We start from the raw sequence: 18,225 nt of genomic DNA, 5'->3' as shown, positions 1-18,225 counted from the left end.
TAATTTGGGAGGAGTGTTGTGTTTTCGTATCCCCTTAACCTATTTGTCGCTAGCGTTCCCATTCTCGGATATAAGTCTAGACGAGATATTATCTCTCCTTTGTTTATAGAGTCACGCGATTTACGCGCCCTACACCGGAACGGGGAAAACACTACGCTCGTCTTAAGATTAGTATTTCTTGTAACGTATTAGCCTCTCAGCACAATTAAACTTTATGTCATTAATTAACTGACTAGTTATTTTATTAGCTCATTATAGTTAGATTATTTAGGCTCCAACTAATACTCAGACGCAATATACAATAAAAGGGTAGCCCGGCGAGCATGTTGTCCATAATCTTTTTTAAGATAGCTGGAGCTGTCTTAATTCCAAAGGATAATCTTTGAAACTGGAACATTTCGCGGAGGGTAGAGATTCCGCATAGACCATTCGACGGATCGCCCAGCTCGACTTGGAGATACGCATCCTATAGGTCGAGTTGAGAAAATACTTGACCGCCATTGAGAGTGGAGAAAATTTCTTCTGGTAATGGGAGTGGATGATGGTTTGGTCGAAGAGCTTCGTTCAACCCCGTGGAGTAGTCAACGCAGAGTCGTGTCTTCCCATTCGCCTTCCGTATTACCAGAATAGGCGCTGCCCATTCGGTGTGATCGACAGGTGTAATAACGCCCAGAGCAAGTAATCGGTCTATTTCGGCATCTACCACCTCCCGTGTAGCGTATGGGACTGGCCTGTCCCGACAAAAAACAGGCACTGCCCCCTCAATGACCTCTAGACTGGCTTTTACTGTCGTACAGCGGCCTAAGTCATCTGCGAAGACATCCGGGAAGTCGTTCCGCAGGGACGTGAGGTCATCTTCCTGCCGCTGTAGCATGCAAGGGTTCAGATACTGGAACGGTCGTCGTAGTTGATCAAGGAGCCCGAACACGTCCAGTGTTCCTACAGCTAGAAGTTTTAAGGCCCCGTTCTTGGCCAGAAAGAACGACTCTTTGGCTTTGATGGGACCAAGTTGGATCGTCGCCAAACCCTTTCCAAGGAAGGAAGCAGTAGTTCCATCAAAGAGAAGGCCAACATCCTCGCAGGGTTGCAGTGACGGTCTTCCTATAGCTTCGTAAGTCGTTTCATCAATGATTTTAGCTTCTGCACCGCTATCCATAAGGAATTCGACAGGCACTCCATTGACTAAGATTTTCCCCGTGATTAGTCTTGACCCCTGAACGGAGTTGAGGCGTAACGTCGGAACAGCGAGGCAATTGACCCGTCTGCGGGACCTCCTGGGGAATTGTTTATATAACCGCCACTTCTCGCATTGACTTTCCAAGTGGCCCCCCTTGGCGCACTTGTGACAGACGTTATGTGTATAGGGGCAGTCCCGGATCCAATTCAATTCCCCGCATCGGTGGTGGTCTGAAAGATCCACTTCCGCTTGCGGAGCTGGTCGGTGAGCCGGACCTTGGAACGCGAGACCGCGCACGGCTTCGGGATGGCTTCCCCTTTGGACTAAATTAAGTCGGGCCGTGCGGTTTTGAAACACGGTCTGCTCAGATTTGGTGGCTACCACAGTTAGGATATCCTCGATAACTGATTCTAGCGCCACGGAGGCTTCTGTGTTTAAGCGTTGCAGAATCCGTGTTCGGATAGTTTCGTCCTCAGGTCGAGATAACCGAGAGAGAGCAATCAGAATCCCAAACTGCTCTTCCGTGAGGTCGCCGAAATTAAACCGTTTAGATTAACTATTTAGATTGGATTCATAACACTAAAACTGTTTTATAACCATTTAAATATCATTTAGATTTTGACGGTCTTAAGGTTTTTTGCTTTGGCTCATACCAATTAGCAATAGGGCAAGACCTTTTTCTCGCTGTGAGCCACTCAACTGTAAGCCGGTGTGTCACAGCTGTGAGCAACGCTATTGTTGATATTTTAGCGCAGGAATATATAAGATTTCCAGTCACCGATGATGAAATTAAGAGAGATAAAATTGGGTATCTATTATATTTTAATTTCAAATAAGTACTTTTGTTAGTTAATAGTTTTGTTTCAAAAGATTTAGCAAAATAGCCCAATTTCCAGGCGTGATTGGACTTATTGATGGCGCGCAGATTGCCATTGTTGCACCATCGATCAACGATGAGCATTTTCGAGAGTACCTTTACGTAAACCGTAAAGGGTTTCACTCTCTAAATGTTCAAATTATAAATATGATACCTTACCAATATATCATGTGTGTTTAAGTTCATTAAACTGTATGACCGAATTTTAAAAATATGTTTGCGACCATAAAATGCGTATCATAAATTGCAACGCAAAACTTCCTGGGTCAGCTCATGATTCGCACGTTTTACGCATGTCCAAACTGTCAAATCATCTCGAAAGACAATACTTTAATGGAAGAAAGGATTGTTGGCTCCTTGGTATGAAAATAATGTTCAACACAACTGCGTCGTTTTCCATTTTAATTTTAACTATAATTTCATAGGGGAAAGAGGTTACGCTCTAAAACCGTGGCTACTAACTCCAATAACACACACAGCAAGAAGCTCCCCAGAAGGAAGCTACGATAATGCTCTTATGAAAACACGTCAAAAAGTAGAATGCGCAATAGGGGTTTTGAAGCAAGTAAATAGTTGCTTGCTCTTGCATTGTACGCATCACTGCCAACCAACAATTGCTGCCTAAATATTTTACGCTTCTGTACTCTGCATAACATGCGACGTGATCAAGGCCATAGGGAATCGGACGACGAGTTCTCGGAAACAGACACAGAAACGTCTGACGATGATGACACGGAAGAAGAGGCGTATGATGCCAGACGGAGGATGAGAAGAAGGCTTAGATTACGAAGAAGGGAAGTTAGAATTGAGAGGAGAGCTATGGTATTTGATGTTCCTGAGTATGTGCCCAGGCAAAACGACAATTGGCTCCGTGGTGGACAATTAGTACGAGAACATCTAGTTCGGCGCTTCCGTTAATATACATGTTACCTAAGGCTAAACGGAGAGTTTTACAGTGATGGTATCACGAAAGATCCATGATTAAAGAATGAAAATGATAAAACTATAGTGCTTGTAACTAAAAAAAAAATAAAATTTTTATGCAAATTTTTTGTCAAATTTATCTTGTTTTTATTTTTAAAAATTTACAAAAAAAGTTTTGGTGAAAGACTTATTGGCGAAAGACTTATTTCGGGTATTTAAAATAGAATTATAGTTATTTATTTCGAAGAAACTGAAGCCCAACTTGCGCAAAAGCTTCCACATGTTTTGAAATGTCAACGAAAGCTGAAGCTATCTTTTCAATTGAGTTTGCTTTTTGGTGTTCAATTTCATTGCGTTCTTCCAAGGCAGTTTTAATGTCTTTTAAAATGCTGCTTTTTTCTTTACTAATTTCATTTTTTCCTTCTTTAATTTCTTTTATAAATTTCTTAAATAATGTTCTGTAATTTCCGTCCTAATGTTCCTTTCTACAAAATTCATAAATTATCAATAATTTCAGGGTCGGATTAAAGGGGGAAGAGCGGGCACTGGCCCCCGGGCGCAAGGCCTGTTGGGGGCGCATTGAGTTAAACTATTCCCCCTTAGCGACACCTACTGTTCCTTTTTTCCGACTTAAGGGGGCGCACACTATCACGGCCCCGGGTGCAAAAATGCTTAATCCGGCCCTGAATAATTTTAAGATTTACTCAATGAAACAAATTTCTTCGCTTTCTCTTTTTTATAGTTGAACTAGCGCAATTTGGCTTTCTTGCGTTGAAACATTGCCTATAAGAATATAACGATAGTAATCCCTGTCTCATGATAATCGACGATCTAATGACCGAAAACAAAAGACAGATCGGTTCCCTATTATTAAAAGTACCCATCACAGAAATCTGAGCGTGATTTTCATCACGCAAAACTTATTTCACCAATCTAAAGACTCTCGAGATATTTCTCTTAAGCAACACTTGACTACAATTGCTAGACAAATGTTCCCTGAAAACTGGCGTTTCGTGGTCGACGCGTATCGAGACGCTACGAGTAGCCCTTTCGGCTATCTACAACTTGATATGAATCAGCGATGTCCGGAGAACCATCGCGTTAGAACCGGGATCTTCCCTCACGAGTCGAGCGCCGTGTACGTCCCCAGGGTATAAATTAGAAAGCCTCGCTCACGATCCGGCATTCTTCAAGAATGACTTACGCTGTTCGCTTGCAAAGAGATTTGCTCTCTGTCTTAGCTAAATCAAAACGTGGTCAGAGGCGAGTTTTACTGAAAGTGCTAAGAAATCATTAATCGACGATATATCAGAGTGTGTACATAATACATTACAAGGAAAAGTAAAATTAAACCCGTCTAAAAAAGCTCGGTTAGCCAAACATTCGGGGAAACTAAGGAAGATTGCCAGTAAAAAACTATCCTGGAAACGTAAACGAGCCATTCTAGTTCAAGACGGTTGTGGATTTTTCTCGTTCCTCTTCCCCCTCGTTTCTACGATTATCAGCGCGATAGCCGGAAATAATTCATAATTATGCAGTACGCCCAGAAAATGTTACTCGTCCCTAGCGAGACCCTCAAAGATGATCCCTTCCCCCACCCCCAAAAACAGGTGGTAAGAGGTTTAGACGGTGAGATGAATTCTATTCTAGTTCGATAGGATTTGGATGATAGTTCAAAATGGCGTCTATACGAGCAGACTTTACATCGGTACACTAATCTACATACTATAGCCAAGCAACCAAAACAGATATTGCTAGAGAGCAGCCCTAGATCGGGTTCAAACGTAACTTGGATGGATGATATTCCTCTTAAGTATATAGCCCTTGTTCAGAAGATAGTGGATCAGATTGAAAATATCCCCGGACCGCTTAGGTGGTTAGCTAACGGACAAGTAGTTGTTAATAATTCTGTAGTCCCAGGATCGGATATTAGGGATATTGTTTTAGAATTTGTCAGACCTACATCGTACTCTAACACTAAACCGAGAGGATTTTACGCCGTATCGAACTTGTTAGCTCAGCATGCACCACTGGAACTCCGACCACCAAATCGAAAATCACCGACATTAAAGTCTAGGTTACGCACCACAAATAAACCGTTATCTGCTATCTCCAAGCCTCCAACTAAGAAAAAGACTACAGCGAAAAATATTAAAAAGTCTGGACTGACAGGGATCCCATGGCTCTCCTACAAAATGTCCCCGAAATCCTAGAAGGAATTTATTTTAACCCATCTCACGAAGCTAGTTTTGGAGGGGTAGAAAAGTTACACTTAGCAGCTAAACCCTCGGGGGTCTCGAGACAACAAGAGGTAGATTGGTTAAAGGGTAGGGATTCTTATACCTTACAAAAAAGGGTTTTTAGAAAGTTTAAACGTAACAAGGTTATGGTTCACAATATAGGCGAGCAATACCAGGCGGATTTAAATGATATGCGAGCCTTAGCTAAATATAACGACGGGTATAATTATATTTTAACGGTGATTGATTGTTTCAGCAGAAAGGCGTGGGCAATACCTATGAAAACAAAAACTGGCGTGGAGATGGTATCCGCATTCAAGTCGATATTTAAGGATACACTAGCATCAATGTTACAAACGGATAAAGAGACAGAGTTTAAGAATAAGCTTTTTCAGGCCTATTTAAAAGACAAAGGGGTGGCATTTTTCACTACCGAGAATGACGATATAAAGGCTTGTCTAGTAGAACGCTTTAATCAAACTTCAAAGGGGCGTATGTACAGGTACTTTACCCATAATAATACCAAGAGAAATGTGAATGTATTATCGGGTTTGGTTCAGGCATATAATAATTCCTTCCACTCAACCTTAAAATTGCCCCCTCCGAGGTTACGGAAACTAACGCACATCAAGTTTTTGACACTATCTAGGGAAAATACTTTAAACAGAAAGTCGCGGGTATTAATACGTTAGATTTGAAAGTCGGGGACAATGTTAGAATTTCTCGAAACAAGATGGTTTTCGAGAAAGGGTATGAACATAACTTTACCATGGAAGTTTTTAAGATTACGGAAAAGATAGATAGATTCCCTCCTGTATTCAGACTGGAAGAATTGGATGAACATCCTATAAAAGGCGTGTTTTATGCTAAGGAGCTCCAGTCGATAGATAAACCCGTAATGTACAGGATCGAGAAGGTTTTACGTAGACGTACTCGAAACAAACGAAAGGAGATTTTTGTAAAGTGGTTGGGTTACTTTGAGTCTATGTCAAGTTGGATTTACGCTCAAGATGCAGTCTCCCTTCTACCTAACGCTTCCTAGCAACGCTAGTATGCAAATTTACGAAAATACCACAGCCTGCTACTCTACCAAACTATCAAAATGTATACAATTGGAGGGGAAACATTGGGAGGTTGCCCTAGTTGAGATAATATATCCAGTATCCTTTCATAATGTTAAGGAAGGCGAAGGTTACATGGAGTTAGCGGTTACTGAAATATCTCCTAAAAAGCCGACGGTTCATCCTCAAGCTACCGTTCCTAGTTCCAGAGCGGTTTTTAAGAATGGTGGCGTAGTGAATCATGTTGATACCGTAAAAAAAACCCACCCCCATAGGGAATATATTCACCATACCCGGCGGTTATAATATCAGTTTACCCGTGCTATTGAAACAGCTGTACCGCAGCCTAGAGTCGTGGGAATACGCATCTCGTTTTTCTTTTATCAGCGACCCCCTCACCAATCACGTGGTTGTATTTGTAAGACGAAACGCGTCGATAACCTTTTCCCCGGTCCTTGGCTATAATGAGGATCTTCTGCCCCTTAGTTGCCCTCCCGATCAATCCGAGATAAATTTAAGGAGCGACGTACCCGCCAGATTAAATTACTTCATACCGGATCAGCTATTTGTCTATTCCGATATAGTAAGCAATGAACTGGTAGGCGATATGATAGCGTCATTACTTCGTATTGTCGGTGTTGAAGATAAACCCCATGGCTCTATAGTCACTAAAACGTTCGATTCACCTCACTATGTTAAAGTTGCTAAACGTTATTTCGAGACGTTAGAAATAGATATAAGGACGAGTTTTGGTCAACCGACGGCATTCGAGTTCGGACAGACAACCTGTAAACTACATTTTAGACCATGCCCAAACCAGACGTCTTAGGTCATCGTTGCGAGTACCGGTCGTATTACCTTGACCAAGTGGGTGCAGGGGTTTCAAGCGTTTTTTCAGGTAGACCACACCAAAAAGGTCACGGGGTAGGGGGCATGCTCAAGGGCTTGTTTAGATGGGCTAGACCGTTATTAGTTAAGGGCGCTAAATATCTAGGCGTTAAAGCCGCTACGATGGGGTATAAAATATTAGGTGATGTAGCCGAAGGACTGAATATAAAATCGGCTGCCAAGCGTCGATTTAACGAGACTATGGACAATATCGTCAACCCTCAGAAAGGGTCGGGCGTTATAAAGAGGCTCAAGCTGAAAAGACTATCAGTTACTCTGAAGGGAGGAAAGAAGAAACCACGCGACATTTTCTCACGATAAAATGCTCTCCGTTCAAGCTCTGAAGACTGAACTCTATATTTTTGCTCCAACACCTACCCAGAAAAGTATAGAACACGGACAATGGACCTGGTATAAACCCCTATCGGCACTCAATGACAGCTCTACCGTCGAATACCACATCCCCGGGAACGGGGATCATTACATGGATTTAGCGCAATCGATGCATTACACCAGACTAAGTGCGACCAAAGATGATGGTGGTATTCTACCGGACGACGCTGTGGTAGCTCTCGTAAATAACGCAGCTCACTCTTTATGGCGAACTTGTGAAATCTATTTTGGCTCCACCCTCGTAACACCAGCGGCAAACAACTACTCATATCGTGCCTACATCGAATCGCTCCTAAACTTTGGCCCAGCTGCTAAAAGCACTCATTTGTCCTGTGCTGGATGGGTTAAAGACGAGGCTGGAAAGATGGACGATCTAACTGGTAGTGGTTTTCTCGTTAGAAAGAAAGCCATCGAAAAATCTGTGGATATCGAATTTTATTGTCCCGTATTTTGCGACATATTTAATATACCAGAATATCTGGTGAATGCCGTTGATGTTAAAATGAGCTTCTTGAGAAACAAAGACGAATTTGTGCTGATGTTTAAAGAGACCGCGACCCTCGCTGGTTGTAAAATAATGCATAAAGTAGATGGTATAAATGTACGCAAGGTTAAACTGGCACCTAAAATATTATTTGCGCATGAAGCTGCTCTCGCTAGAGGCGCTGCTCAGTATAACTTTACGCGAACAGAGATTAAAACTAAAACTTTGTCAGCGTACACGCAGAGTCAGAGTTTCGACAATATATATCTAGGTGCCCTCCCTACTCGCGTCATAATCGGACTAGTTTCCAACAAGGCGTTCAAGGGTAGCTACACCCATAACCCCTTTAACTTTAAAAATTACAATTTAAATCATTTAGCTTTGTATGTGGATAACGGCCAGATACCTTCTAAAGCGTTAGCTCCGAATTTTACTAAAAGCTTGTTTATGAGAGAGTACCACACGTTGTTTTCAGGGTGTAATATTCATTATAAGGACGACGGTAACGATATATCCCCCTTCGAGTACGCTAATGGGTACACCTTATATCCCTTCGATTTAACCCCTGATATTTCGGCTAGTGATTCAAACTTTTGGAATATTGTTAAACAAGGTCAATTACGCTTAGATCTGGGCTTTGCAACCGCTTTACCCGAAGCTGTTGTTTGTATCGTTTACGCCGAGTTTCAAAGCTTGATTCAAGTTGATAAAAATAGAAACGTGATTGTCGATTATTAATGTCTGCAACAAATACAGTAAATTTAAATTACACTCTATCAAAACCCCGAGTGTTTTAGGAGTTTTTGCTTCGGATAGGCTACCTCATAAGGTTTCCAAATATCCAATGTCTCTAATCATAAACTTTGACCAGCACCATAGAAGGGGGTCGCACTTGGTTTCCATCTATATAGACGCCCTACGTGTCGGTTACTATTTCGATAGCTTTGGCATGTCGCCATATTTTATACCTAGTATAAGATTGTTTTTATTGGAACATTGTAAGAAATGGTCGTGTGGGAGGAGACAACTACAAAAACTCGATAGTAAAGTTTGTGGACAATACAGCGCCTAGTATGTTATACATAGAAGTGGGAGGAAAAGTACAAAAAGCTTTTTGGGTAGGTTTTCCCGGAGCCAATGCCAAAATGATCTAAAGATCGCGAAGCTCTTCAATAATCATATAATAAGACTGAATAGGAGTATGAATCTGATCTAAAAGTGTATTATATTTAAGGAAATGTTTTTCAAAATGAAGTTTATTTTTTCAAATGTCATCTTCATCTGTCAACTCTAAAGCTTTACATTTTGTATTGAATGTGTCAATGAAATGGCGTCATGTAGGATGACAAACCATAATATGATAAAGGAGTTAATGTACAAAACGTTTCAATAAAATTCTGATTTTTTAAAATTTGTTTTCATTTATTCCATTGCTTCACATTTTTTATTAAAAGTTTCAATGAAATAATGACCATAAGCCAATGTTCGGATACCGTCAGCGAGTATGTATTTTTTGTTGTCGCAAGGTGATAAGGCTTTCTTTGTTTGTCTAACTGTATAGAGATTGTGCTTATCGCTGAGAATTCTTTTCATAACGCAAGTAGTCTTTTTTTCACCGAATAAACATTCGCGATAATCAGAATGGGTAATGGAACGCTTCACAACACGGCGACATATCCCCTTTGCCGTTTTCTTCTCCCCAACTTCGGATAATATTGAATAGAGCTTCGGTCTCAACCCCACGAATTCTAACTGAAACGATATTAATATAATTCGCAAAGTTAAGAAATTATCCCGTCAAAAATAACCGTTGATGATCGCTCCATTCATCTCATCCTTCATTTTCCCTAGAACTTTTTTATTTTTATCGCTGAAAAGTGGGTGTGATTTGGGGTATCCCGAGAAATCAAACCAATCACTATGTTTCTGGATGTCGCTGTACACGTCTTCCGTTCTTATGTCGTACATAAGACTATCTAAAATCTGGAAATTATCTTGTTTAGTTTGAAATTGTTTGCATTTTGTTAACTCACCAGTGTCGGTAAACTGTAATATTGCCTTATTGCCGTATTGTTCTTTGATATAGTCATAGTGGAATCTGTAGAAGAATAATTTTGAGAGATCCAACATGGAGAAACCAGTGTAGATGGGACGATTCAGGGTTAGAGATTTTTTGGTCATCTGAATGCCGACCAGTTCATTATGGTACATAATAAATTTTTCAAATGTCGGGGATGAAGCTTTTTTGGTCGCTATTTCAGCTGTTTGAACCATGGTAAAATTAATGCGATTTCGCATATTCTCCATAGTCTTCCCGAAAACACTATGAGAATAAATGTTAGTTGAGGTTTTACAGAAAACACGCCGATTTATACCTGTTATTCATTAATTAAAAAAAATCTTTTTCGAAGTCGTTGGTAGCGTTTTTCCTTTTCTCCGTATTGAAGTCAATGTAGGAACTTAGCCAAGGTCCCTGACCAAACGATAATATTCTATGCACCGCGGTTAATTTCAGTCCCTTGGAAACGTAATATTTTAGGTTCCTATAATGCACCACATAGTTTTGTTTAGTCTCCAGGGTTGGCACGAGCATCGGTAAAGTATCTTTTATAGGGAGTCCATTCTTTGCCATGAGTAGTTTGTAGCATGGGGAAAACATGTCAGACGTTATTTTCTTCGTCTCGGGCGCGAGCGGGAAGCAGTTATGGGAACGATGTAGTTTTTTTGGGGTATTCCAAGTTAACCTCTAGAATAAACCCGTGTGTGGAGTCGTCGGTCAAATTCAAAATATGCTTCTTGGTGTAACCGAGAAGATCATCTGTGTCCACCCATTTGAAGTTGTTCATTGGCAAATAGTCCCTCATAACAGTACCTAATTAAAAGTTTAGTTTTCATCTAGTAAATTTATAGGTGGATTAGTTACCATATAAATTATTCAAATCCAAATAAATAATATAGTTGCTCGGTTTGGAGGGATCGAAGCTAGGAAGATACTTGTTATTGGCTTCAACGTATCTATTGCTAATTAGAAACACACCCCCTCGAATTCCGCGTTCTAAAGAAAAATAATTTAAAAAAACCATGTAACAAATAATGGCATTGAAATAAATACCAATAAATAGATGCATGTCTATATCCAAATTTACTTTCGTCATCAAAAGGGCAGCCTCCCAAGCTAATCCCGGACCCGTATAGGAATGCGCGGGATCTAGTCGGTAATAATTGAGACACATTGTTCTAAATTCCTCAAAAACGCACGCCAACTGTAATGTGTCAATTTGGACGTATGTATCGTGGAGATCGCCTAGAAATTCCATTTTGTGATAATTTGTAATACAAATATTAAATTTAGGTAGTGACCTATGTTTTTGATATCGAAATTTTTCCAGACATTTTGAGCGTGAAGGTAATTTTCATCGGAAATATGCTCGTCTGTTAAAATATTGTAAAAGGCCTCTTTGGGTGGCAGTTCAATTTCCTCGAATCGCGTCATCGAATCCATGTAGTCATAAGGGAAGGACAATTTCTTGAGAGTCAAATCAACTTGCTCAGTGTTGTAAAATGAGCTGAGGATACGAAATTTATCCACCCCGCCCATAGCTAGATTTTGCACCAGAGTGTCTAGAGACGCGCCCATAAATCTTAGCGAATCTATAAATTGTAATTTCCCGAGACCAAAGGCTATGTAGGTCTCAGTATTGTTTGGGATGACTGTTATATTTTCGTCCTTAAAAAGACCAATCTTCTGAAGGATCAGGTGGGAATCGTACCTAAATAGGGGGGAGGCATGTTATTTATGATTATGACTCCTCACCTATGTTATTTATCTGGATAAGTTATGCAAAACTGCAGGTATTTTCTTCCCAAGACGCATCTTTAGATTACAGCTGTTATGAGCACGTCCGCGATAACGGCTTAAAATTAATGGATATTAAATTCGATACAAAATTAGGTAGTTTATGAATTTAAACTCATCTGATAGATGACAGTGATCGTTTACGCCCCAGTCCGAGTCGGTTAATATTTTAGCACAAATATAACAGTGGGTCGGCTTCTTACTGGCTTCCAATTCATCCCGAGTTAGATTCATTGGAATGCTTTCCTCAAGGACTTGACTTATTATCTCTGCTTCTATCATTAAACTTTCTAGAAATATTTCGACGGCGTCTAACCCGCGATACGTAACGGGTGGCTTGGGATCCCCTAGTAAAAATTATTAGAATTCAAAAGAAACAGCGATAAGACCTTAGAAACGTACCATCCGGTCCAATCACCACGTAGCAAAAACCACAGGCAACGTGTTCCGAAAGCTTCGTGGTGGAGGAGAAAATTTCGTTGTTCGCGCAAGTTTGATAACGATTTTAAATGCTTTCAAAATCAGCGTAAATAATAAGGGACACTATAGGAAATAAATTAAATAAGTTAACAATTTTTATGGGAAATTGTACTAGCTCACCTTTTACATTAATCAAAACGCGTCTTGGATTTAACCAAGACCTAAAAAGTATCGATAAGAACAAGGTTAATCACTTGACTGAATGCGCAGATATTCAAACTTTTTTTTAATTAAAACTTACATGCTTAAGAAAGTATGTTCCATCACCCTATTCCATTGAATAAACTTACTTTACTGGTAGTAAATTTTTTCCCTCTCAATAATTTTAAAAATTTGCTTATCTCGGGTTTTCGAGCACAATTCCATTCCCCGAAAACATTTTATAACTACATTTATTATCACTTTTAAGAGAGTACGTGTATGACATTGTGTCGTTAATAGGTTGCTAACATATCCCCGTTCATGCCCTGAACGCTCCATAGTGAAAACTTTTGTTAATTTTAGTGCAAATTTCAATAATGGCAGCACATTCAATAGGGACGTTATGATTTTTACTCTTGGTTAAACTGAATTATGTAATAGGCCACTTCGACATGGAAAGACACGGGGGTAAAACTTTGCCTTCCATCTCGCTCGAGTCGATGGAAAGATCATAAATAGAGCTGAGACGGCGAGGGGTCAAACCCCCCCCGTATGTCCCGATACTGAGGATTGAAATCTCTTTTTCTACGTAGAAAGGGTCTATAGCAGCGGTACGACAGACAATGGTCAAACGGTTCTGCCATGGCGTTTCTATGGTTCGCAAGCAGTAGGGGCGTGCATGATATTCGTAATTTTTTGATTTACTTTGATGTAATTGTTAACTTTAAGCGTGGTCGTAGCCTGAAAATTATGACTTGGTTATTTTGCAAAATAGCCTGCGTTCACCGAGTCGCGTGATCTACGACGCTGTGGCTCGACTCTGCTACTTAGTCTGTATATCTTCAGGAACAAGGATAATGTATTAATGGTTTTTAAAGGAATATGGGATTTTTAAACTTGTCGCTGCGAATCTTCCTATAACAAGAAGGAATTTACTATAAGAAGGCCTAAAAAAGCGTCCGGTGCGCGCGTGCTAGTCGACAATCCCCCCTCATGGGTGGGGGGGAGGCTGGAAACCAAGGCGGGACTTTATATTTTATCTTATTTATGTTTTCCACCATCACCATCTATCTCTTTTTTCGTTTTCGTTAAGCCTTGGTTTGGTTTTTGGTACTCACGAAATCGTAAGTATAATACACTTGATTCGATTTAGAAACAATTATAGAACGAACGATTTTCACGTAGAGACACCTATTCAAAATCCATTAAGTTAGGTTCAAAACCTTTAACTAACTTGTTAATGGCAATTACAAACCATTCCCTAACCGTTTCAGCACCGCTGACAGCCTCCATTTTCTGTTTACTTTACTAGAGGTTTTTTTTCTCTATGCGGAATACGTCAATCGCGTCTGTATGACCTATCCCCACGGGAGCCAATAGGAAAGCGCGGAGCAATGACGGAAATGTAAGGGGTGGGGCTCACTTGTTCACTAACACCGGCGTAAGAGTAGAAGCGTAAAATCTAGTGACTTAGGCATTCTTATAGTAAATTAATTCTTGCCTATAGTAAATGTAGTATTTCTAGTAGCCCCAGAGACTTCTGGTAGCCCTTTGTATGCATTTGGTAGAATAGTTTTATAGAAATTGAAATGGTAGAAGATATTTATAAAATAAAATTTGTTCGAATATTTAAAATTCAATTTGGTGGAATTATTTCGTAGTTGTCCTATTTCAAGGCAAGGAATGCGCTCAAAAACAATTACTATTTGCTGACCTTAAAAAGTAATTCACACAGAATTCTCGAGCAGCTTAACGCGTAATTGAGTGGGCTATTGCCTTGGTGACAAGGTCAGCGAAAGACAAGGCATGAGAATGGCACAAGGCGTACTTCTATCAAGGGGGATATACAACTATACATCCTCCGTGTTCGTATCGGGCGCAGCAGAGACTAAAGCAGACTACCCTAAATCGTTTTGTCAAATTTTTCATTGTTACCGTTACGTGTAGTTACTAGTTATATGGTATTTTTTCACACGAAAACTCTTAAAAGTGATAATAAATGTAGTTATAAAATGTTTTCGGGGAATGGAATTGTGCTCGAAAAGCCGAGATAAGTAAATTTTTAAAATTATTGAGAGGGAAAAAATTTACTACCAGTAAAGTAAGTTTATTCAATGGAATAGGGTGATGGAACATACTTTCTTAAGCATGTAAGTTTTAATTAAAAAAAAGTTTGAATATCTGCGCATTCAGTCAAGTGATTAACCTTGTTCTTATCGATACTTTTTAGGTCTTGGTTAAATCCAAGACGCGTTTTGATTAATGTAAAAGGTGAGCTAGTACAATTTCCCATAAAAATTGTTAACTTATTTAATTTATTTCCTATAGTGTCCCTTATTATTTACGCTGATTTTGAAAGCATTTAAAATCGTTATCAAACTTGCGCGAACAACGAAATTTTCTCCTCCACCACGAAGCTTTCGGAACACGTTGCCTGTGGTTTTTGCTACGTGGTGATTGGACCGGATGGTACGTTTCTAAGGTCTTATCGCTGTTTCTTTTGAATTCTAATAATTTTTACTAGGGGATCCCAAGCCACCCGTTACGTATCGCGGGTTAGACGCCGTCGAAATATTTCTAGAAAGTTTAATGATAGAAGCAGAGATAATAAGTCAAGTCCTTGAGGAAAGCATTCCAATGAATCTAACTCGGGATCTGTTACTTCGGTCTTAATTTTTTATTAATTTTGCGTACATGTGGTGGTGAATTTATTTCAGTACTCATTCCCGCTAGCTGCACAAAAGGAAATAGTTTGTCATTCAATAGACTGAGAGCTAGTAGCTAAGGGGACGTCACATCAATTTTTTTAATCTTAATTTGAGCTGATGAAGTAAGATATACGAGGGTGTGATGTCATGACAAAGATTTTAGTTTGACTATTTCTGATGAACCCAGACCAGAATATACCAGTTGCTTTCAGGCTAATTTTGAACCCCATTTCCAATGTCATTGTGTCAACAAGATCTTATTCAGAATGGATATTTCTCTTAACCTTTACACGAGATTCAACATATAGAATACCATCTTTTGTGGTTAACTTTAACCTAATTTAAGAAAATAAATGGTAATTTTTTTGTTAAAAATGACATGATTAAATAAGACAACTAGCAATAATTTGGCAATATTTTGGGGAAAAAGAAACAATTTTGTAGTATTTTGGAAAAGATGGCAATTTCATAATAATTTTATATTCAATAACAGGAATACATTTATCCATTCAGTTTTAATGCAAAGGGCCCCTCCTTTGGCGTGTCTTAAAAAGAATTTCTCTTCCGTATAGTGTGGTAGTTTGGCATATTTTATTTTTAGCTCTGTCCTTAAGTACAATCTTAATTGGATTTAGCCATTGGGATAGATGATAAATGATTAGCCAGCGTAATAATATTATTTATTTTATATAATAGTTAAAATATAAATTGTAATTTTTAAAAGTTAGGGCTGTTCAATAATTACTTTGAAATCATTAAAACAATAAATTGCTTTAATAATTACTTTGAAATCATTAAAACAATAAATTGCTTTAAGAATATTTTGGTTAAAACTTTATTTTCAAAGTTTAAACACGCATGATTATTTTATTGGAATGTGCTAAAGATTTATTTTAAAAACACATTTATTTTGATAATTGCTACGTTTAAATATAGCACACGATTTGGAATTAAATTTCCCTGGTTGTTATTTATTTATGGTATTCATTATAATTATTTTCCAGTAAATAAAAAGTTTCTTTGTCACGTTCAAAGCTAATAGTTGCGTATTTTTTAAAGGGTTTCATTCGTAACTTTATAAGGAAAATTATTTTTGACACCAGAAAGGATTTTGAGAATAATTAGTGATTGCGTCCTAACTGGCAAAAAATAGACCTTAACAGGGAACAGCTATGAATAACTATAATTAATTTTAACTGAATCTAAAATGTAAGTTTCACTATGAATACAAGAGAGGGATTAAAAAATGTTCAAAGACAGTCATACGTGAAGGTTGGACTTAAAAAGTGTGAAACGTTCAACATAAACGTTAGAGCACCAATAATCATTTTGTTAATCTCTCAAGTGAATAATTCAATGACGAAAAAATATTTATACACATTTAATCCTAGGACTGTAAAATTGAGATTATATAATAGCCAGAAAAATAGTAAGCATGGGTTTTAATGTTAAATTTTTTTAGGTATAAAAAAGGGAAGGGGGAGTTTGTTAAAATACTGCTAATATACTTAAAGATGCTTTTTAAAAAGGGTAGTGATTTGTTGGTGTAGAATCTGCAGTTTAGCTCAGAGAGTTAATAAGGTGCCTTGTATTTCGTCGTAATAGGGTCAGAGTAACAAACCATTGCTGTTCTAAATTTTAATAACGTTGAAGCAACTTTTGTTCAAAAAAGTTTTTTTAGCGAATTCATAGCTGTTATGAACTTCTATTGTGATGATGAACTTGAAGGCAAGGCTTGCCAAGCCGTTACATAATTATGCAAGGAAACCAAATAATTGACACGTATTATTTGGCCTTGGTACAGCTTGACGTTCTATAGACACACACTCAAGCAATACGAAGGTTATTTCTTTAAATATTTTTGCTGTTCTTAATCCAAAGTCGCTCTCATTCTTTGAACACGCCAGTCTAAAGTGTCTGTTATTTCGGCATAGAAGTTGAATATTTATATTTGTTGATCTGTCTATCGAAGTCTTGTTGTGTGGTTTTTTTATAATGATGATGATCATCTTTTTTAGCTGTGTAGTTTTAACCTTTTATAATGGCTATGATGAATTATCTTTCTGTTGAAGCTTAGCAGCTGGCACGTGTTGATACAATACGCTTGTAGTTGTACGAAAATAGCCTTTAAATTGCTTGTTTCAAAGTTGAAAATATGCACTGCTTGTATCATTTATGTCGAAATAATTTTGTTCTTCGTTATATTAGTTATGTAAAGGGGCGGGGGTTGAAAGAAAACTTTACAATTTACTGGCAATTATATGTTCATTTAAATATAAGATTTTGAGGGTCTATTTTTAAAATTTTGTAACGCAACTCTTAGCTTTAAGTTTGGAAACAGTGCTGCTAGAACATGAGAATTATTGTTTTGCGCGTGGGTTACCAAAGGGACAATGAAAAGGTTATTAAATTTTGAAGAAAAAAAAGGTATTTCAGAAGCTTTGGTCCCATTGAACCGAATTCCCATTCGACAGAAGGGGGTTTTTTTTGGGGTCCCATTCGACCGAATGTAGCCAAAGGTGCGATTTTATTATAGTCCCATTGGACCGAAATTCTATTGAACTGGAAGAAGACATACTGTGTGGTTTTGCATTAAATATATTTTTAATTTCACAACTTATTATTGTTAAAATAAATGTGAGTTGAAAATGTATTACTGCACTTATTTTAACTACGTTTTAATTACGGCGAACCTCACCTACCCTAGCCTAACCTAACCTAACCTAACCTAACCTAACCTAACGTAACCTAACCTAACCTAACCTAACCCAACCCAACCTTGTTTGGAGGTAAAAATATTATTTATATGAGTATTAAAAGCCCGCCTCTTACCACGAACAATTTATTAGCAATAATAGAAATATTTTGGAAAAGATGTCAGATAATTAATTGGAGAATATTTTGGAAAAGGTGGCAGCTAATTAATAGGAGAATATTTTGGAAAAGGTGGCAGCTAATTAATAGGAAAATCTTTTGGAAAAGGTGGCAGCTAATTA

At 38.4% G+C, this 18,225-nt stretch overlaps 1 protein-coding gene across 1 annotated transcript; it reads left to right on the top strand.

Moving 5' to 3' along the window:
* Positions 1-7,489: 7,489 nt before the first annotated feature.
* LOC149583925 (uncharacterized protein F54H12.2-like) lies at positions 7,490-8,782 on the top strand. The gene has a single exon (XM_089863994.1). It carries the CDS (start codon positions 7,490-7,492, stop codon positions 8,780-8,782), a length of 1,293 nt encoding a protein of 430 aa, XP_089720120.1.
* Positions 8,783-18,225: the final 9,443 nt, after the last annotated feature.

Source organism: Phalangium opilio, unplaced genomic scaffold (assembly GCF_054372755.1).
Source record: "Phalangium opilio isolate 3A_F unplaced genomic scaffold, DU_Popi_V2 ptg001388l_1, whole genome shotgun sequence".
Classification (NCBI taxonomy): domain Eukaryota; kingdom Metazoa; phylum Arthropoda; class Arachnida; order Opiliones; family Phalangiidae; genus Phalangium; species Phalangium opilio.
Note: the sequence above shows the minus strand (reverse complement) of the source record. Positions and strands in the feature narration are given on the sequence as shown.

Bases quoted from the DNA above. Each gene is read 5' to 3' on its own strand.
- LOC149583925 (XM_089863994.1), top strand. From the start codon at position 7,490: ATGCTCTCCGTTCAAGCTCTGAAGACTGAACTCTATATTTTTGCTCCA.